Consider the following 22,934-nt stretch of genomic DNA (forward strand, 5'->3'; position numbering starts at 1 on the left):
TGGTTTTTACCATGGTTAGGAGTAAATGAATTAGAAAAAGCATTAGTCAACCTCTCTGCTACCATGGAAATTGCCATGAATTATACTATTGATGCCATACAGGCACAACAAGAGGAAATCAAAAGCATTTCAAAAATAACTCTACAAAATAGGCTGGCACTTGATATGTTGTTTAGCAAAGAAGGAGGAGTGTGCACAATAATAAATGCAAGTTGTTGCACATATATAGACAATGAACAGAGAATACCTTTAGACTTCGAGGAAATTTGGAAACAAACCAGAGTACTACACGAGAGTACAAAAGATGATCTTTCTTGGGGATTTGAAGAAATATGGAACAAGTTGACTTCTTGGTTACCTAACCTTCAATGGTTAAAACAGATTTTTGTTGTATTAATCGTTTCTATAATATTTGGAATATTTGTATGTGTATTATTTAGATGCATGCTTTGGTGTTTGAATGCAAGTAGATATATATGATGCAAAGGAATTTGCATGTACCTAGAAAAAGGGGGAATGATATTGTATGAATTCACTGTAGGATAGAATAATGTCATCCTCAATGTGTATTGTGTTTGTCAACATCTTGTAATGCTATCCTGTTATCTGCCAACACCTTGTGAGGCTGTCGACATCCTGTTATCTGTCGGCATCCATCCCCTGTGTATTGTGTGTCTGCTGACACCTTGTGAGGCTGTGGACATCCTGTTACCTGTCGGCATTTTAACACCCAAGGAGGAAAGACAAATAGCAAGAGCTGATTGAAAACAGCCAGCTCAGCATTTTCTGGCAAAAGGTGAAAAGTACACCTTCCTCCCAAAGACCACCGCCCACGTCCCGAGGACCCCTGCCCACAATTCATGGAAGAATTTGCACAAGCACAAAAGACTGATAAGCTAATTAACGTACGAAGCGAGAGTAGGCGGGTTTAGGTAATGACTATGTATAGGTGTTAATTGAATAGTCATTGGTTTATGGTATAAATATAAGATAGTTAGTTACTTTGGACATGCACATTAGGCGGAAGGATCCCCCGTGCATCCAGTGCTGCCAATAAAGGATACTTAGTCATGAAGAAATTTTGACTTCGTTCTTTAAATCAATCCAAAAAGGAAAAAGCTCTCCTCTTAGAGATGTAATAAACCTACATACAAAAAAATCAGAAGCCTCCCTGCCAATTGTTTATTCATATGACTAAAACAAGTAGTACATGGTCGAATAGGCAGAATGAGGGAAAAATGCTTCCTGTTTTAAAGCTTCTAAAATGCTCTGTAATTTTTCATATACAACTTATGTGAGTAACTGCAGCCCTAAAGAGCAGTGCAGCCTTCTAGCCAAGTAACTCCAAGCTACTTGCCCTAGCCTCTTTTACATACCCACAGGAGCACAGCTGACAAATGCAATTCTTCAAGGATGGAATTACTTGCAAAGGCACAGGCGATACAGGAGACATGTTCGGTAAGAAAATGTTATGGTTCTGCTCTTTCCCAGCAGATGCTCTAGAGAAAAAAAAAAAAAAAAAAAAAAAAAAAAAAAAAAAAAAAAAAAAAAAAACCTAAAAAAAGACCCAAAACCTAAAAAAAATTCTTCAGAAGCAGCCTCTGGAGTCAATTATGTCAAAAGACCTAGGAACCTCCAGAAGCAGTGACAGTGCACACAACACTGATACTGTTGGCATTAACCATCCCAACAAGCTGGCTCCATTCCTGGGGCAGGATGCCCAGGTTCCTCTGGTGGCATCTCAATCAGAGCTCTGCAGCCCTGCTTTTAAGCTTCTTATGACCAGGGCATGAAAGCCCTGACAGTCACCTGGGAAACCTTTGTGATGTCACCAGCACCAAGCTCTAGAGCACAAGTCTGCAAGGAACATGGCTGGGCCTGCTCCAGACAGATGGTAGCTAAGGGCAGACCTTGCAATGCTCTAGCTGTTTGACCATGATTAGATCAACATGTAAATGGCCTACTAAGAAGCACTTCCCTCTTAGCTGTTAACATGTTAGCAGCCACATAGCTTCCACAACCAGCCACATAAATCTCTTCTCACAAAGCTTGTCGAATTCTCCTGTATAAGGAATACGTCAAATACAGGCAGAGGTCCTTCTTAAAACCTATTTGCAACTGTTTTGGAAGGAAGGAGGAAGAAGATACTCAAGAACAGAAAAACAACTTTACACAGCAGTGCTTCTACAATTCTGTAAGCACATCAGGTTAAGGGCCAATACTTTTACAATATGAACTTTATCTGCTGGAACCTCAATTTTTACATTCCCACCCCACCGCAAGCTGTATTATCAGTTAGTTACATCACAATGTCATAGATGTATACTAATATGTTGAAATAAAGTGGCATTAACATTACCACAAGTTGTAAAATCATAAAATTTTAGTGTAAAATGTATTCAGTAATAAGGCTCAAGAAATAGGCACATGTCCCGATCCAACATCGGAAGTTGATATCGGGGACAGTTCTTAAACAATCCCAAGAGCGAGATTAAGGCACAAACGAGGCCAGACGCTGTACAACAACTGATACTTGCGATAGGACAGAGAGGAAGAGAAAGTCAGAATCCATAAGCGAGAGAACGGGAGAGGCGCATCTATCCACCACCAACAGGACTCTGTTGGGGTCTGCAGCGGGTCTGCAGATAAGTTAGTTGACCACAAAGACTTAGCCGTGTACCTTTAAGACAGACACAGATTGTCAGGTATGTAAACAGAATGTGAAGAATCGGAACTTAGAACCGCAGCATACTGGCACCTACAGCAACAGGAAATAACAAGCAAGAAGGACACAAAAACCTATCAGGGTCTAACACCTGCACTGTCTAAGATATATAAATAGTTTGTATAAACAATAAAGGCCATTTTTTGTCCGAACCCAGCCATGCAGACATAGTGTTTAAGTCCGCCTTGACTTGCGTCACCACAGGACTCCAGCGATGTTTTGTCTCGGCGCAGTTGTCCAAGTCCCAGACTCCGTGGAGGTGAGTGAGTGAGCGAGGGGGTGGAGCAGGTGGAGTCAGTGAAGCCCGTGGAGTCCTCCGAGTCGCTGAGTGTCACGACGGAGGGAAGACACAGTCACTCAATATGAGTGACCAGCAGACTTCGTTTATTGTCCCTTACAGTCACCTTTTATGCCTTGTTATAATTAGCTCATACATATTACAAAAGTTAAGCTCATTATTGGTTAGTTGCCTAAATACCAAGCCCGCCCCTAGTTTCTCTTCTGTAGTTATCTGTTCCCACCTGCAACATTCTTTTCCCACCGCAACCTTCCTGTTACTGTGTAACAAGAACAGCCAAGGACAGTGTATTTTTGCTTTACTTCAGGTAAGCTGAGAGCGATGTGCATTTTTGTCCAGCCAGCCGGACTATGTCTATGTGACCCTTTTCAGCCAGCCAGTTATCCACAGCCGAGCACAGGAGTGAGCAGAGCCCCAGCAGTTATAGGTTTCAGTCCACACCATTTCCCCGAAACACTGCCCAGTTCTCTGAAATAGTTTAGTTCGCACCATTTTCGCCCACACACCCAGGTGTTACTGTGCTGGCTCCCCAGCCCCGGTTCCGCCAGGCCGCGTGTCTCCGGTGGCAGCATCCCATCTGAGGCTCTTTCTCGCCAACAATAGGATGCTGTGGTCACAAAGTAGGTAAACAAAGTCCCTTCTGCTCAGCAACAGGAAAATAACAGACGTGAAACAATGATGTTGAGACAATTTTATTTTCTGTCCTTACACAGCACTTCAGAAAGAAAGTAGCCTCTATCAACAAGTAGAAATTATGTCAATATTGATCAGAAGTCTCAATAAGAGAAGAATCTAATGAATGTAGAGCACCAAGGAAAATTTTATTTATTCACGTTTTGTCTTTTTGGGTTTTTGTGGTTTTTTGGGGTTTTGGTTGGGGTTTTTTTTCACAGGAGAGGGAATTAGGGGCAAGATAGACACTGAAGACTTCACTATTTCTCATTTGAGCCACTTTTTCCCATTTTCTAGGAATATGTCACCTACTCAACATCTGCTATTTTAGAAAATATACTTAACAAGTATAGTTCTGTACATAAATGATGGACTGTGCGTAAAATGTTACTATAGGTGACATAAAATTGGAAGAAACAGAGTAACCAACTGACACTATTAAAGAAACTGGAATACAGTCTCCGCAAAAAATAAAAAGAAGTGCAGCCTCTCCATCTAGGCAGTCCTTGGTGAATATGCTACACACTCAAGTGAATCGTAATTGTGCTATTACAGTTAAGCTTCTGCCACACAAATTCTATTCTGATGATGGTTCCTCCATGCTCAATTTCCCATTCAACTGCTCTTTATCTGGAAAAAAAAAAAAGTATGTTAGTTAGCACTGAGTAATACTCAATTAATTGACTGAAATACTGGTTCAAAAGTGTCTGATGTATGTTAAGAAAAGCATATAAGAAACAGTACTTCCAATTTTCCTAAATGTTTCAAGTAAGGTAAAATCATCCGCTATCAGTACCGTTTCAAATTTCAAATTCAGAAAAAGCTATACTGTGGCAAGCCATGTCACAATGCATAAATCTCACTAGTCCTTCAGACTAGTTTGTTGTGCTAACTAAATACCATCTGTTTTGGTGAAGTCTTCCATATAACCATCACTGGCTAATTTTTATTAATACATTTCAAAAACTGACCTTCACATGTAACTAAACACTTCACTCACTACAGCTTCAAGTTGACACTTCTGTGGAGATGGGGTAAGGGGGCAGGCAGGCCAGACTGCAGGAGCGGTCTGCAAACTAGAACCATGCGTGGCAATCAGTTAGCTGAGGGGAATGTGCTCGAGCTTGTCTAGACAACAATTAACATGATGAGGCATGTTTGCAGAGCACAGGGGGGTGGGAGACGGATGGCGCCAAGGAAAGGTAACACCTTGCTGTTAATGGCTGGTAGTTAACCACCAATCGGGGATTGCCTAGTATGCAAGGCTTAGCTTCAAGAACCAATCTGTTTAAAATGCGCAGCTTCTGAAAGTGTATATAAACTCGTGCTTCTGTACAATACACTGTCATTTGCTTGCATCAAGCTGCGTCCCGTCCCTTCATTCGCCGCACCAGACTGCAGGGTACTTCATACTAGAAGGCTTATTAATAAAATATTACAGACTATTAACACCTGATACAACTCCAACTACCAACAAAACATTTCTAAATACCCAACATTGTTCAGAGTAAACACATTATTTCAAACTAACTTTCTGAAATCTCAAAAATTAACTTCAGATTACTCCATTACAAATCACCTTAAGGCTTTTTTTTATACATAGCTGCAGATTATATGCAAAAAGTCAGATAAGCATCTTCCAGCTTTCAAAATGCTGATAAAATTAAAGGAAGCATGTTTCTGTTCTTTTTATGTCCCATCCTCTCATCTTTAAATGAGTATGAGGATTAAAGTATAAGAGGTGATAAAAATCACACCAAGATTCTACTGAAAGTATTACTCACTTCACCATGATTTCTAAGCATAATAACTGCACAAGTCCCATACTCTCAAATCAATCTGTTTTTCTTCTGTCCCTTCAGTAACGTAAGTAATCCAAGAAGAAAAATGTAGAGCTGCTTTATATGGTTTACGCTTTATTTTCTTCCTCAACACAAAGGGGATACTACACAGGAAATAACATCAACGTTAAATCAAATTCACAGTATTCACATCTTATTAGGCCTACATCTTATTAGGCCTTCTATGTTGTGTTACAGAGAGAGCCATTAGGATAACTCCAGCTTCACTGAAATGACGACCTTGTCTTGTGTGGTGTGTACAATGTCAATGAACTAATCACATTTCTAATTAATGAGTATTATAAAAACAAAGTTGTAGACTTACATAGATTTTCTGGAGTTCGGGGAATTTCTTTCCTTGTTAAAAACGGGTTCTGTGCCAGTAGGCTAACGAGATCTTCCATTGCCATTCCTTTTTCTTCACCACTCTGAGGCGACTCAGATACCACTGCTTTTGCAACCTGCAGGATGTTAGAGAAGGGCAACTCCTGAGAAAGCAAAATTATAACCTCTTTATTTCTGACAGTTATGGCTTGAAATAAATCCCATTCTCCAAATGATCTGAAGAGTCTGGAATTTCCTGACTCTTCTTCTATCATTTACTACCTAGGCTCACAATGACCAGCGTCCTACAAACACAAAATGATGACTGGGGACTGAAACAAGACTTCAATTCCAAGTTCTCTTATCATCTTTAAAATGAGAAAACGTCCTCATATAGAATATATTCTAAGACACTAGCCAAGAACTGAATAAGCACGAAGACTAGAGCTATATTTACATAAGTAACACATATTAGGATATGAAAAATAACTCCACCATTTCAGCGAAAAAGGCAATTTACCTTCCAAATCAAGCTGTGGCACATTTTACAGTAACCCTTGCGAAGAAATTCTTCAGTTATATCTTAAATAAAATACCTAAACGGCAAAATACTTAGATTCCTGTTTAACATTTCCCAGTCCCTGTTAAATATTTAACCTGCGTACCTTCAGAAACTAAAAGGACTGCTGAATTCTTCATATATGCAGCAGTGCATGGATTAAAGTATGAGAGGTGATAAAAATCACACCACGATTCTACTGAAAGTATTACTCACTTCACCATGATTTCTAAGCATAATAACTGCACAAGTTCCATGCTTTCAGGGTGTACTTCATTGGGCAGTCACCGCTAAAACTTAGTGCCACTGATTACTATCTAGCAGAAAAAAATAGCTTTTGACATACATAGATTACAAGGAGAATTTTACGATATAATTGGTAAACTGTTCTCTGAACTTAATGACCATTTATTTAAAAATACACAAAAAACTTTAAAATAGGTTTTCCTAACCGCTTCTGCCAGTTCTTCTGTGAATTTCTTAAGAGGGTCTTCTTTTTTGGCAGGAGATTCTCTCTGGATAACATGATCATCTGCATTCTGCCATGTTTCTGAAATGGCAGATTCATCCCTTTCACCTTTTAAGATCTCTGGAGGCACAGGCTCTTCCTTCCCCTTCAGAGTTTCAGTATGCAAGTTCTGGAGGAATCACAGGAATTCTTAGAAATTTTAAACTCAAGTGTCAGAATAGCGGCATGAATACACCGCTGTACAAATTCTGAACAGCAATGGCCTGACTAGTTAATAAAAATATTTCAGTCTTGAACTCTAACTAAACACAAAATATTTTTACAATCCTATTTTAAGTAGCACATAAGTAGTGGCTACAACAGTGTGTTGCATAGAAAACAGGTGACTCATCTGCAACTACCTAGAACACGCTACGCTACAGTGAACAACTGTGCAATGGACAACTGTATCTCCAAGCTGCTATTAGGCCATGTTATAGCCCTTACGTTCACATACAACTTAAAGAAACATCAAATTCTGATCACTGCTCAACAAAAAGACTGTTTCAGCAAGCAGGGAATCAGCGAGACACTGTATGCTGTACTGGAAATCAGGTGCAAGTGCACCTACTTCCTACTGTCCTTTCCTAAAGCTTAATGAAGTCCCTGACAGTTAGCTTTTGCAGTTTTACAGGACTGACCCAGATGCATACAAATAGTACTTTAAAAAACAAACAAACAAACAAACCAGCCAACCACACGCCTCCCCCTCCAAATACTAAGTCTAGGCTTCAATCAATGTAAAATGCAAATCTAAGTTTAACTTCCTTGACAGGCAGGAAATTACTGAAGAGTAACCTTTCCAATTAGCAGGTCTCTGTTTTCAGATGCTTCTGACAACTCCAAAGGCACTGAAGGGATCCCTGGGCGGCTGGGGGAGTGGAAAAAAAAATTTAGAGACAAAGTAAACAAGTAGCATGCAAGTCTTAGTAGAAGGCCATTACATATTGTGTGCCCCGTATCTGTCCGTTACGATTTGTCTCAATTCATCCCGGTCATCAGAAGGCAATTTTACTATAGGGAGAACATGTGACAATTAGAGCAGATTTAGCCCTAGCTGTGTATCAGCCTCCCAAAATGAATGAATTCTGAAACTTTTTCCTTGATTATCCAACAGAAAAAGATGGGATTTTGTGACACATTTTTTAAACAAGCCTTCTGTATTCTGCAATCAAAGGTAAGTGAAAAGTCTTCTGCAGATTTGATAATGTTCTTTTCCCTAGATACCCTTCCATTGAATGGCCTCTGGCATCCACAGATCTGTTCCTACATGAACTCACTGACATTTAACCTGGCTACCAAAAGCCTCAGCCTTATCACTTCTGAGGAGCATAGTGATAATTGTATAGCTCTCCAAAATGTAAGATGCAGCCCTCACCTGTAGGATAGAACGTTAATATTTGCTGCTACCCGTCTTTAGAATCAAAAGCACACAAAAATCCATGCTGTATTAAGTCACTCGAGAAATCCAGGCTTTCATTGTTAACCCCTTCGACAACTGTTGAGACTCACATGCAACTACACCTACTGATGTCTATTACAGGACAGCTTTCCTTTGCTAACTCCTTTTCTCTCCTAGTAGGCAACTTTCAAGTATCTGTAGGAGACTTATTATGGTATGCAATGTTATTCAAGAAGTCATGAAACCTTCCTGGACTAAGTAAATGACAAACAAGCCAAAAGGTTTTAAAATACCATTGGTTTGCATTCTATTCTTTGCTGGAACTGCAGTAAAAGAAATTACAGAACAAAGTTATTTTAGAAGATTCATGAGAAAAGCATTGTTGCAAAGGTTTAGCACAGTAGCTCTGCTTGCAAGTCACATTTATTCGTCTCGGTTCGGATTCAGTTGTTTGGGGTTTTTTAAACACAAAAGAAGGGCTCTTGTCAACGTCTGTCCTTTTATTCTCAGGTTATACTGAACATATATGCCTACCTCGATCCAATCTGAGAAACAGAATTCTGTTTTCTCCACCCACCTCTTAAAGCTAGAAAGAATGTAGTTAAAAGTGAGACAAAAACCTTGCAATGTGGCTGCTGCACATCCTGTTCAGCACCAGCTGATCAATCAGTCAACAGCTGCAGAAAGCGACGGTTACTTTAGAACCATCTTGCTAAATCAGGTGGATGTGGCATGTAAGGAGTGGGCTACTGAAATATTCCACTAAGGATCAAGAGGTGCAATATATTCAACTCCAACAAGTGTATTTCTAATTTTTCCCACTGCTTTTTCATCAGTTTCTCATTAACATCATACCATGTTGGTGGTGCTGCTGACTCATCTATCGTAGTTCCCAATGCCCCGCCATCCTTCTCAGAACGTCTTTCAGCAACAGAGTCACAAACATCTAGAAAAGCAAGTCAAGAGTGTTACTGCTGCTTCCACTTTTTTTGCTGAGGCTTACCAGGTGACACAAGTGACTCAGACCACTTTTGTAGACTACTCACAGGATGGACTTTACAAATACTTCAAGAAAAAGAAATTAATACCTAGCAGGACAGTGTAATCAATCCTTTTGCGCAGGTACCACCTGCAGCCACAGAGGCTACCAGCAGCCAGCACCTATTTGCGTTGCTCCTAAACGCATGTTTGAAAGGCGTGATCCTATCTGCTGCTCTGCCTGTATCAATCAATCATGAAACAAAAATGTGTTCCCCTCTCCTCGCAACTACAATCCCAGCCACGCGTCATCATCATCCCCTCCTCTTCACATACACATCACTTGTGTGGTGCATCAGTTCCACAATGGAAAATTCTACCTACATTATCCCACCATCTTCATCTGCATTTATCAATAAATATCTCTGCAGATATACTCATCTCTCTGACCAGTGCTGCCTCAGTATAGGCAAGGCAAAGCACACTGTAAGGAAATGCTTTTCGCATTATCACAGGTATACATAGCTGGGCTCAGGACTCTAGAACAACAAACACCAATTTTGGCACATCACTGGGATAAAGAGCCAAAGTTTAACCTCAGCAGTCCTATACTAACCCTAAGTTTCAGCTTCTGCAAAAATAAAAGGCATTTCCTTTTGTATTTACCTCAACACCACCTCTAAATTCCAAACTCACTTCAAGAAGTTAGGTGAGGTTAACATTTTTTTTTAAAGCTCACCACGTTAACAGGCAGAAAGTTAAGTTTTCTTAGTGGCTCAATTCTCAGACCAAGCATCTTAACAACAATGTAGAGAATGCCACAGACACCGATTTGTCTCAAGCTTTCTGATATTACCAGAAGCTCACAGCATTACTCACATGTTTCTGTTGGTTTTATGTCTCATCGTCTCGTCTTGCATAAGGAATAAGCATACACATAATCTGTCTCCCTACACTTCCACAGCGGGCTTCAGCTATTCAGAGCAGGTTATTTATTTTTATTTTTATTTTTATATATATATTTATATTTATATATTTAAATATGTATACCCAGTGGCAGAATAGACAAAATCTTGTTGCTCAAGTACAGGGACACTTACCCTTCCATCTGCGTATTACGTCTGATGGGATTTTGTGTACCATTGACGCCATTTCCTCCAGACGTTGACAGGATACCAGTAAAGATGACAGAGAATTTTTTTTTTCATTAAGAGATTCTGGTGATGGAGTCTTGGTAAATTCTTCATCCAAACAAAAGTGTTTTAGAGAGCCGCACGATCCATATCTGTTTTCTGTTGCAAGAATTACAGTTTCACCTCCATCATGTGTTTGGTGCAGCTTCTCTTCACTTCCAGATGGAGTCTCTTCCAGCACTTCATAGATGCTGAACACGGACTGTGGATCTAGCTTCGGTTTTTCAGCATTTCCATGATTTTCTGAACCACCTGTTATGTATGTGCTGTCTGTTGTACCAAAATCAGACTGTGAGCTTGCACTTATGTTGAGACCTGCACTATAAAGTTCTGGAAGCGTCTCCTCAAGTATTCCCATGTGGGCAGATTCACAACTCATAGAAACTAAAAACGGTTTAGTGTGCATCACACGCACTGAGGAACTCTGGCAGTGGTCTGAAAGTAGAACATTTGTTCTGCTGTTGTGTTCTGAACCAGTATCTTCAGTATTCATGCTCCTCTTTATATATTGAAAAGTATGTTCCTTTGGATCTTCTACGGAACTTTTGTTCAAAACAATACATTTTAATTCTTGTGCTTCAGTTCTCTCACCACTCTCTTGCATTCCCGATGTTTCTGAAACTGGAGATTCAATGTGATCTCCGCTCACCTGCTCGTAAGGTCTACATTCCATAGAACTTAATGGGGACTTGCTTTCTGACAAGGGAGGATCCAAGTCAGGTACAGGAGATGCAGGGACAGAGCACACAAATCTAGAGTCTGTTGCCTTCTGCATTGCAAGTCTAGCATCCACTGGCACTTCTATCGTTACTTCAGTTTCGGCCAGCTCTACGTCTGATGAGCCCTCAGTCTCAGTAGCTTTTCTCCATGAGCTTCTAATTTCATTAACTAAACGGAAAACCAAGGTAAAATTTTAGTACTTCCATACTCTCAAATCAATCTGTTTTTCTTCTGTCCCTTCAGTAACGTAAGTAATCCAAGAAGAAAAATGTAGAGCTGCTTTATATGGTTTACGCTTTATTTTCTTCCTCAACACAAAGGGGATACTACACAGGAAATAACATCAACGTTAAATCAAATTCACAGTATTCACATCTTATTAGGCCTACATCTTATTAGGCCTTCTATGTTGTGTTACAGAGAGAGCCATTAGGATAACTCCAGCTTCACTGAAATGACGACCTTGTCTTGTGTGGTGTGTACAATGTCAATGAACTAATCACATTTCTAATTAATGAGTATTATAAAAACAAAGTTGTAGACTTACATAGATTTTCTGGAGTTCGGGGAATTTCTTTCCTTGTTAAAAACGGGTTCTGTGCCAGTAGGCTAACGAGATCTTCCATTGCCATTCCTTTTTCTTCACCACTCTGAGGCGACTCAGATACCACTGCTTTTGCAACCTGCAGGATGTTAGAGAAGGGCAACTCCTGAGAAAGCAAAATTATAACCTCTTTATTTCTGACAGTTATGGCTTGAAATAAATCCCATTCTCCAAATGATCTGAAGAGTCTGGAATTTCCTGACTCTTCTTCTATCATTTACTACCTAGGCTCACAATGACCAGCGTCCTACAAACACAAAATGATGACTGGGGACTGAAACAAGACTTCAATTCCAAGTTCTCTTATCATCTTTAAAATGAGAAAACGTCCTCATATAGAATATACTCTAAGACACTAGCCAAGAACTGAATAAGCACGAAGACTAGAGCTATATTTACATAAGTAACACATATTAGGATATGAAAAATAACTCCACCATTTCAGCGAAAAAGGCAATTTACCTTCCAAATCAAGCTGTGGCACATTTTACAGTAACCCTTGCGAAGAAATTCTTCAGTTATATCTTAAATAAAATACCTAAACGGCAAAATACTTAGATTCCTGTTTAACATTTCCCAGCCCCTGTTAAATATTTAACCTGCGTACCTTCAGAAACTAAAAGGACTGCTGAATTCTTCATATATGCAGCAGTGCATGGATTAAAGTATGAGAGGTGATAAAAATCACACCACGATTCTACTGAAAGTATTACTCACTTCACCATGATTTCTAAGCATAATAACTGCACAAGTTCCATGCTTTCAGGGTGTACTTCATTGGGCAGTCACCGCTAAAACTTAGTGCCACTGATTACTATCTAGCAGAAAAAAATAGCTTTTGACATACATAGATTACAAGGAGAATTTTACGATATAATTGGTAAACTGTTCTCTGAACTTAATGACCATTTATTTAAAAATACACAAAAAACTTTAAAATAGGTTTTCCTAACCGCTTCTGCCAGTTCTTCTGTGAATTTCTTAAGAGGGTCTTCTTTTTTGGCAGGAGATTCTCTCTGGATAACATGATCATCTGCATTCTGCCATGTTTCTGAAATGGCAGATTCATCCCTTTCACCTTTTAAGATCTCTGGAGGCACAGGCTCTTCCTTCCCCTTCAGAGTTTCAGTATGCAAGTTCTGGAGGAATCACAGGAATTCTTAGAAATTTTAAACTCAAGTGTCAGAATAGCGGCATGAATACACCGCTGTACAAATTCTGAACAGCAATGGCCTGACTAGTTAATAAAAATATTTCAGTCTTGAACTCTAACTAAACACAAAATATTTTTACAATCCTATTTTAAGTAGCACATAAGTAGTGGCTACAACAGTGTGTTGCATAGAAAACAGGTGACTCATCTGCAACTACCTAGAACACGCTACGCTACAGTGAACAACTGTGCAATGGACAACTGTATCTCCAAGCTGCTATTAGGCCATGTTATAGCCCTTACGTTCACATACAACTTAAAGAAACATCAAATTCTGATCACTGCTCAACAAAAAGACTGTTTCAGCAAGCAGGGAATCAGCGAGACACTGTATGCTGTACTGGAAATCAGGTGCAAGTGCACCTACTTCCTACTGTCCTTTCCTAAAGCTTAATGAAGTCCCTGACAGTTAGCTTTTGCAGTTTTACAGGACTGACCCAGATGCATACAAATAGTACTTTAAAAAACAAACAAACAAACAAACCAGCCAACCACACGCCTCCCCCTCCAAATACTAAGTCTAGGCTTCAATCAATGTAAAATGCAAATCTAAGTTTAACTTCCTTGACAGGCAGGAAATTACTGAAGAGTAACCTTTCCAATTAGCAGGTCTCTGTTTTCAGATGCTTCTGACAACTCCAAAGGCACTGAAGGGATCCCTGGGCGGCTGGGGGAGTGGAAAAAAAAATTTAGAGACAAAGTAAACAAGTAGCATGCAAGTCTTAGTAGAAGGCCATTACATATTGTGTGCCCCGTATCTGTCCGTTACGATTTGTCTCAATTCATCCCGGTCATCAGAAGGCAATTTTACTATAGGGAGAACATGTGACAATTAGAGCAGATTTAGCCCTAGCTGTGTATCAGCCTCCCAAAATGAATGAATTCTGAAACTTTTTCCTTGATTATCCAACAGAAAAAGATGGGATTTTGTGACACATTTTTTAAACAAGCCTTCTGTATTCTGCAATCAAAGGTAAGTGAAAAGTCTTCTGCAGATTTGATAATGTTCTTTTCCCTAGATACCCTTCCATTGAATGGCCTCTGGCATCCACAGATCTGTTCCTACATGAACTCACTGACATTTAACCTGGCTACCAAAAGCCTCAGCCTTATCACTTCTGAGGAGCATAGTGATAATTGTATAGCTCTCCAAAATGTAAGATGCAGCCCTCACCTGTAGGATAGAACGTTAATATTTGCTGCTACCCGTCTTTAGAATCAAAAGCACACAAAAATCCATGCTGTATTAAGTCACTCGAGAAATCCAGGCTTTCATTGTTAACCCCTTCGACAACTGTTGAGACTCACATGCAACTACACCTACTGATGTCTATTACAGGACAGCTTTCCTTTGCTAACTCCTTTTCTCTCCTAGTAGGCAACTTTCAAGTATCTGTAGGAGACTTATTATGGTATGCAATGTTATTCAAGAAGTCATGAAACCTTCCTGGACTAAGTAAATGACAAACAAGCCAAAAGGTTTTAAAATACCATTGGTTTGCATTCTATTCTTTGCTGGAACTGCAGTAAAAGAAATTACAGAACAAAGTTATTTTAGAAGATTCATGAGAAAAGCATTGTTGCAAAGGTTTAGCACAGTAGCTCTGCTTGCAAGTCACATTTATTCGTCTCGGTTCGGATTCAGTTGTTTGGGGTTTTTTAAACACAAAAGAAGGGCTCTTGTCAACGTCTGTCCTTTTATTCTCAGGTTATACTGAACATATATGCCTACCTCGATCCAATCTGAGAAACAGAATTCTGTTTTCTCCACCCACCTCTTAAAGCTAGAAAGAATGTAGTTAAAAGTGAGACAAAAACCTTGCAATGTGGCTGCTGCACATCCTGTTCAGCACCAGCTGATCAATCAGTCAACAGCTGCAGAAAGCGACGGTTACTTTAGAACCATCTTGCTAAATCAGGTGGATGTGGCATGTAAGGAGTGGGCTACTGAAATATTCCACTAAGGATCAAGAGGTGCAATATATTCAACTCCAACAAGTGTATTTCTAATTTTTCCCACTGCTTTTTCATCAGTTTCTCATTAACATCATACCATGTTGGTGGTGCTGCTGACTCATCTATCGTAGTTCCCAATGCCCCACCATCCTTCTCAGAACGTCTTTCAGCAACAGAGTCACAAACATCTAGAAAAGCAAGTCAAGAGTGTTACTGCTGCTTCCACTTTTTTTGCTGAGGCTTACCAGGTGACACAAGTGACTCAGACCACTTTTGTAGACTACTCACAGGATGGACTTTACAAATACTTCAAGAAAAAGAAATTAATACCTAGCAGGACAGTGTAATCAATCCTTTTGCGCAGGTACCACCTGCAGCCACAGAGGCTACCAGCAGCCAGCACCTATTTGCGTTGCTCCTAAACGCATGTTTGAAAGGCGTGATCCTATCTGCTGCTCTGCCTGTATCAATCAATCATGAAACAAAAATGTGTTCCCCTCTCCTCGCAACTACAATCCCAGCCACGCGTCATCATCATCCCCTCCTCTTCACATACACATCACTTGTGTGGTGCATCAGTTCCACAATGGAAAATTCTACCTACATTATCCCACCATCTTCATCTGCATTTATCAATAAATATCTCTGCAGATATACTCATCTCTCTGACCAGTGCTGCCTCAGTATAGGCAAGGCAAAGCACACTGTAAGGAAATGCTTTTCGCATTATCACAGGTATACATAGCTGGGCTCAGGACTCTAGAACAACAAACACCAATTTTGGCACATCACTGGGATAAAGAGCCAAAGTTTAACCTCAGCAGTCCTATACTAACCCTAAGTTTCAGCTTCTGCAAAAATAAAAGGCATTTCCTTTTGTATTTACCTCAACACCACCTCTAAATTCCAAACTCACTTCAAGAAGTTAGGTGAGGTTAACATTTTTTTTTAAAGCTCACCACGTTAACAGGCAGAAAGTTAAGTTTTCTTAGTGGCTCAATTCTCAGACCAAGCCATCTTAACAACAATGTAGAGAATGCCACAGACACCGATTTGTCTCAAGCTTTCTGATATTACCAGAAGCTCACAGCATTACTCACAGTGCTTTTATCTTTGACATTTTTAAGGCAAATGACCTTCCATTTGTAATTCTGTAGCCTTTCCTTTGCAGCTTCTAGCCCTATACTTATATACTCTCAGACTGCTGGAGCAGTGCTTTCAGCTTTTTAACCAAAAGGATCTTCTCCATCTTGCTCTGCACCTTGAAATTCCAACACATTTGTCTGCTATGCCATTTTTCCTAAAACGGATTGCAAATGAGACATGATTCAAGTCGTCTTCCCCCTCCTTTTTCCACCCTTGCTTTGCAGTTTCTAATTTGTAAGTCTACACTAGGGACAGTCAGCACTTGGTCAATAAGCACTACCCAGTAAAATACAATCAGCTCATCAGCCGATTAGAATGTGCAATATCCATGTCTCGCAGAGCCCAGCCCCAAAACTGAAAACGTCCAGCTACCGCTCCGACACAGTAGGTGCCAAAACCAAAAGCTGCTCTGTTGCTGGCCCTCACCTTCCCTTAGTTGCCTTGTTAACAGCCCCACCAACACATAAGCTACATGCTTTCTTAGCCACAAAATATTTTAGCAGCAGAATATAGAGTGCCATTCATTAACGACATAGACTCAAGCAGATGTCTCATTTCTAATTAACACATATCCTTTATAATTAGTCATATGTACCGCTTCCTGGGATTGTTTTCAAGAATGAACAGGTGAATGATGTCTCAGATTAAAGCGTTTCACATAACATTCTCTTAGTTTCTGTACCCTCAGGCACAGTCACCAGCCCCTATTAGTTATGCTCCTCTTTATACTGGCAAATCAATTAAAATAAATTAAATTGCTTATAAAATCTTAACCTTGCAACAAAAATACTGAAGAATCTTCACTAAAGACAATTCAAGTAATTTTCATAATAGAAATAAGTAAATAAAAGCACAGAACAGATAACTTCCCTATACAAAAATAAAAACTTGGAATTACAGCTACTTAAAAATTTTCACCGTTAAAATACTTAAATCAATGCCATGCATTGTTATAACAGTAATAATTTCTTCTCATCAAAGTGAGCTCTGATCAGCACTGTTAACCTAAAGACTGAAAGCAATCAACACAGATCAAACGGCACAATAACTGTGGAACAAGTATTTCAGAATGCACCAAGGAAAGATGCTTACCTGGGAGGACACCTTAAATTTCTTTTCCCAGCTGGACAATGAGAAACGTTTTATCTTTGTCTCTTTCTTGTTACCCCTCCAATCTGAAGCAACTGTTACTGTTAAGGTACTCCCTAGAACCCATGAATGAACCTTTGTACATGGAAATCTGTGTCAACATCCCTCATGCAAGAAAACAAAACACCAAACAACTCCAGCATTGTTCTTTTGCCGTATCAAAAACCTCAGAGAATCTCTTGAGATAAGACAAGGTTGAAAAATGCAAGGCAATTGTGGCAAGAAGTCATTCAGAACCAAATTATCAGAGACTATCAAAGATACTTGCAAAAGCAAGCAGTCTTTTCAACTCCAAGTAATTTTTAACAACTGTGATGCGAGACAGGATGAACAAAAAGAAGCTTCTCCTGCTCACCCACCTGAAACTGAAAACAGATGTGGACTACAGTCGATATCCTCATCTTCTTCTTCTGCAACATCAGAACAGGGTGGCAAAGCTCTTGATAAACCAAGTACCTTTCAAAAGAAAAAAAAATTAACACAAAGCGGCTGAAAAAGATCCACATATCGACATCAATTAACAGACAACTATTTACAAAAGCTTTTCTGCAAACCAGATTCAACATGAAACTTCTCTCTCTCTCTACTGAGTAGCTAGGTTAGGTATTATCTCAGATCCCTCTATCATTGTGAGTGTCAGAATGGAAATTATTGTTCATTCATCAAACAGATCACTTTAAAAAGTAAAAACAAAACTTAGCAGATGTTCACTGAATCACAGAATGGTCAGGGTTGGCAAGGACCTATGGAGATCACCTAGTCCAACCCACTGCTAAAGCAGGTTTACCTACAGCAGGCTGCACAGAATCACATCCAGGTGGGTTTTGAACATCTCCAGAGAAGATTTCACAACCTCTCTGGGCAGCTTGTTCTACTGCTCTGTCACACTTAAAGCAAACAAGGTTTTCCCCACATTCACATGAAAATTCCTGTGTTGCAGTTTGTGCCTGCTGCCCCATGTCCTGTCACTGGGCACCACGAAAAGAGCCTGGCCCCATCATCCTGACACTTGCCTTGAAGGTATTTGTAGACTTCTCTTCTCCAGGCCAAACAGGCACAGTTCTCTCAGCTGGTCATAAGGGAGATGCTCCAGTCCCTTAATGATCTTTGCAGCCCTCCGCTGACCCCTCTCCAGTCGCTGTCTCTCCTGAACTGGGGAGCCCAGCGCTGGGCACAGCACTCCAGGTGCGGCCTCACCAGGGCAGAGCAGAGGGGCAGGACACCCCCCTCCACCCGCTGGCCACGCTCCTCCTGATGCAGCCCACGCTGGCAGCGGCCTCCTTGCCCACCGGGGCACACTGCCGGCCCACGGGCCACTCGGTGTCCTCCAGGCCTCCCAGGTCCTTCCCCGCAGAGCTGCCTGCCAGCAGGTCAGCCCCAGCCTGTGCTGGTGCGTGGGGTCGCTGCCCCCCGGCGCAGGACCCTACCCCCGCCTTTGCTGAGCTTCATGACGCCCCCCCCGCCCCACTGCCCAGCCTGCCCGGGCCCCGCTGAACGGCAGCGCAGCCTCTGGGGTATCAGCCGCCCTCCCAGTTCTGTATCATCAGCAAATGTGCTGAGGTGACAGTCTGTCCCTTCATCCAGGGCACTGATGAATAAATTGAACAAGACGACTGGACCCAGTGCTGACCGCTGGGGGACACCACTAGCTGCAGGCCTCCAGCTAAACTCTGCGTAACTGGTCACAGCCGTCTGAGTTCTGCCATTCAGCCAGTTCTCCATCCACCTCACTGTCCACCCATCTAGCCCACGCTTCCTCATCTTACCTATGAGGATGTTATCAAAAGCCTTTCTGAAGTCAAGGCAGGCAACATCCACTGCTCTCCCCTCATCTACCCAGCATCTTTCCAACATAGAAGGCTATCAGTTTAATCAGGCATGATTTCCACTTGGTGAATCCAAGGTGATTGTTTCTGATGACATTCTTTTCCTCCACAGGCTCCAGGATGAGCTGTTCCATTACCTTTCCAGGGATGGAGGTGAGGCTGACCAGCTTGTAGTTTACTGGGTCCCCCTTTCTGCCCTTTTTGAAGACTGGAGTGCCACTGGCTTTCCTCCAGTCGTCAGGCACCCCTCCTGTTCTCTATGACCTTTCAAAGATGATGGAGTGGCTTGACAATAGCATCTGCCAGCTCCCTCAGTACTCAGAGATGCACCCCATCGGGGCCCATGGATTTGCATAATCTCTAACATAACCTTCCTCAACCAAGGGAAAGTCTTCCTTTCTCCAGACTTCTCTTCCCTCTGGGGTCTGGGAACAGAGGACCGGCCTTGGCGGTAAAGACTGAAGCAAGGCATTCGGTAACTCTGCCTTCTCTGTGTCCGTCACCAGAGCACTCACCTCATTCAGCAGTGGACCCACATTTTCCCTAGTCATCTGAAGCTCTTCTTGTTGTCCTTGACTGTCCCCACCAGATTTAATTCCAAATGTACCTTAGCCTTCCTCATCACCTTCCTCCATGTTGTACTACATCCCTATATTCCTCCCAAGTGGCCTATCCCTTCTTCCACATTCTGAAAAGTTCCTTCTTCTGTCTGAGGTTTGCCAGAAGCTCCTTACTTATCCATGCAGGTCTCCTGCCCGCTTTGCTCGATTTCCTGCTCATGGGGATGCACCAATCTTCAGCTTGGAGGAAGAGATGCTTGAATATTAGCCAGCTCTCTTGGACCTCACCTGACTTTCAGAGCCCTAACCCATGGGATCTCTCCAAGCAGGTCCTTGAAAAGGCCAAAGTTAGCTCTCCTGAAGTTCAGGGTTGTAATGCTACTTTACTGCCCTTCTTCCTCCATGCAGGATCCTTGAACTCCACCTCAAGGTCACTGCAGCCAAGGCTGCCACAATCTTCATATCCCCAAACAGTCCTTCTTTCTTTGTGAAGACAGGGTCTAAGTGCACACCTCATCGTGTTGGCTCCTCCACCAGCTGAGCCAGAAAGTTATCATCAACGCTCTGCAGGAACCTCCTGGACTGCATGAGCCTAGCTGTGTTGTCTTTTCAGCAGATACCCGGGAGGTTGAAGTCCCCCACGAGAACCAGGGCCTGTGATAGTAAGGCTACCTCCAATCATCTGTAGACCTCATCAACTTCTTTTTCCCGATCAGGTGGCCTGTAGCAAACAGCCACAACAGTGTCCCCCATGTTGACCCGCCCCTCAATCTTTACCCATAAGCTCTCAACTCATTTTGCATCCATCCCCCTAGGAAAAGCTCACTACATTCCACTTGCTTCTCACACAGTTCAGACTGATGCTATACAAAAACTCAGTTTCCATGGGGAATGGACATGGACAAAACCAAAACTAATGAGCTTGCTCTTATGCTGATCTACTGTCTTGACAAGATGGTTCCATCCTCCATCTCAAATGAAGAACCATCTGTCATTAAGACAAACACATTTTTAAGAAAGACTACTTCATAAAGCGATTTCTGGTATATTGTGCTTTCTAATTCCCTAACCTTACATATAAAGCTTAAGTGTTGCAACGGAACACACCAGCTTAGATGTACATCCTCTCTCACTTTCATCCTTTCTCTTCCCTGAAATCAGATAAATTGAATGCTACTTACAGGACTCTGATCTAAGGTTAAATTAAAAGGACACTGGCCAAGAAAGTCTTCCCACGTCACTTTCCAGTCCTCCTGTTTTCTAGAAATAGATCCTCTTGTTGACAAAAGATCCTGTTGCTCTATTTTCACCCTATAACATATAAGCACGGAAAATGAAATAACACATCTGTTAGTGGAGAAAACAATGCTGCGTGAAGATGGAAAGTATTACATGTTCCACTTATCCTGCAAAATCTTTGCTATGTATCAGTTTGTGCCTGCACTAAGAACTAACTGAAATTCACAACCTAAAAAGCAGCTGCTAGGTAGTCTTCATGTTTCTTACAGTGGAACTGGAAGAACTATACTAAAATACATATAAACAATCAGATACACACTTAAAGTTCCCGTAAGCCAGTTTCAGATAAAAGTTTCAAAATCCCAGAACTGACTAACATAACAAGAAAAAAAAACAAACCATAAAGTCAGACCACCTAGCAAACAAAGTCCCCAGGAACAAAGCCAAAAATATTAATGAAGCAAGGACAAAAAGCTGAAGTTACATAGAGAAAAATCTCAGTCAAACATTACACAGACAATCAAGACAACTGTATTTCCTCGAGTGAAAGGAAAAATATTGAACCAATATGTTCTCAGTATAAATTATATTATTTCAGAAAAGACTCAAAGGTAGAAAGACATGATCATTAGACTAAAGAACAGGGAACCACCAAAAATTTCCAGACAATTACCTGTTCGCTTCCAAATTCTGTAGTAGTCCATTGCAGAGCATAATACTGTTCTCAGTGAACTGAAGCAGCTGACTTAAATTACACTGACAATGTTGATCTCTCAGTGCCCTCTGGGCTTCATTTAATAACTTAATGACTGTTAAGAAATTCAGGTTTTCAGCTTCATATATATTTCCTGTGCAATGCTTGAAGTACAGCAAGCAAGAAAAAAAAAGAATGAGTGAACAGCATCAACATCAGAAAGTTAAGTCTTTTGTAGTCAGAGCAGGGATACCAAGTTCCACTTTGCAATTTTGATTTGGTCCCTGATTGCTTCATTTTTCAAAAAATGCACCGTACATTTAAGCCTCCGGTTTGTTTTCTAGAATCAGCTGTTTGAAAGGAGCCTGTAAAGAAATATGAACTAAGAAAACTTCAATCAATGAGGTATTCTGTTTAACTAGTGTTCCAAAAGATGTGGCCAGCCTATACAGCACCATATACTACACACTGGAAATAAAAGCCCATTAGTTAAAGCAATAGTTAAACTGATCAACCTAGCTTTAATGTCTAAACAACAAAAAATCAAATACTGAGACAAACCTAATGATGCAGTTACTGAACTTAAGAGATTAATGGCTGAAACATAACCAATGCCAAACAGCACCATAATCATAACAAACTTTTACATACACATCACATATTTTATCCATCCTTAAGTAATCATCTCTTATCATCTGTGAAGTTTTCTTTTCTTAAAGGTATCTAATTACACCCCTGGGGACTAAAAAAAAAAATACAGTTCAACAAGAAGGACAAAAATTACTTACTTGGTATCCATCACTCTTGACTCTGTCACACAACAGCCTGGGAACACTGAAAACATTAGCTCCATCTAAAACGCGCTGACCAGCACAACCTTCAAGTACATCAAGTACAGAATCCACTTCTTCCTTTTCTTTTTTCAGAGATGCAAGCATTTCTATTACAAGTGTCCACATACTGCGGACCTTAATAGGCAAGGACGACAAAAACGTTACATTAAAATGTTTACCATAATACTTATCATTAGTATCTGCACGAAAGCAGAAGAAGGGTCTAGCATAATCAGACATAGACAAGTGGAAATAACAATATCTAAGAATAAATGTTGCAGAAATGTAAGAAGAAATACAGTATGTTGCCACAGGAGAAGAAAAATGCTCACCTTCTTTATTTTCTCAGTTCTATCAGTTTTGTTTTGGTCATGTTGTTCTGTCCTACAAGCACACGTAAAACAAGTTCAAGTGGTCTACAACAAAACTATAGTTCATATTTCATAAAATTGAATAAGAAATCAATCTTATATATGCTAACTTAGTTACACGGG

The 22,934-nt window shown here is 40.7% G+C and overlaps 1 protein-coding gene and 1 long non-coding RNA gene across 8 annotated transcripts in view; one reads left to right on the forward strand and one right to left on the reverse strand.

Annotated features, from left to right (window-relative positions):
* The first annotated feature begins 1,458 nt into the window (after window positions 1–1,458).
* LOC308056926 lies at window positions 1,459–3,970 on the forward strand. The gene is made up of 2 exons (XR_013925028.1): window positions 1,459–3,055; window positions 3,419–3,970. It is a non-coding gene; the product is annotated as an uncharacterized lncRNA (long non-coding RNA).
* HAUS6 (HAUS augmin like complex subunit 6) overlaps window positions 3,703–22,934 on the reverse strand; it is a 35,599-nt gene continuing 16,367 nt past the window's right edge. Inside the window, exons 7-21 of one of the 7 annotated variants that reach the window (XM_080372872.1) lie at window positions 22,773–22,824; window positions 22,396–22,575; window positions 21,587–21,771; window positions 20,856–20,985; window positions 17,648–17,744; window positions 15,091–15,181; window positions 13,632–13,704; window positions 12,778–12,963; window positions 11,768–11,930; window positions 10,408–11,388; window positions 9,185–9,275; window positions 7,726–7,798; window positions 6,872–7,057; window positions 5,862–6,024; window positions 3,703–4,325 (exon numbers count right to left, since the gene is read on the reverse strand). In XM_080372872.1, the coding sequence (XP_080228998.1) occupies window positions 4,273–4,325; window positions 5,862–6,024; window positions 6,872–7,057; window positions 7,726–7,798; window positions 9,185–9,275; window positions 10,408–11,388; window positions 11,768–11,930; window positions 12,778–12,963; window positions 13,632–13,704; window positions 15,091–15,181; window positions 17,648–17,744; window positions 20,856–20,985; window positions 21,587–21,771; window positions 22,396–22,575; window positions 22,773–22,824 (2,704 nt within the window). In that variant the 3' untranslated portion in view covers window positions 3,703–4,272. Of the gene's footprint in view, window positions 4,326–5,861; window positions 6,025–6,871; window positions 7,058–7,725; window positions 9,276–10,407; window positions 11,389–11,767; window positions 11,931–12,777; window positions 12,964–13,631; window positions 13,705–15,090; window positions 15,182–17,647; window positions 17,745–20,855; window positions 20,986–21,586; window positions 21,772–22,395; window positions 22,576–22,772; window positions 22,825–22,934 lie in introns of all 7 variants that reach the window. The other 6 variants (XM_080372873.1, XM_080372875.1, XM_080372874.1 and 3 more) reach the window with 6 other exon arrangements.

Source organism: Falco punctatus (genome assembly GCF_963210335.1).
Source record: "Falco punctatus genome assembly, chromosome: Z".
NCBI classification, from domain to species: Eukaryota; Metazoa; Chordata; class Aves; order Falconiformes; family Falconidae; genus Falco; species Falco punctatus.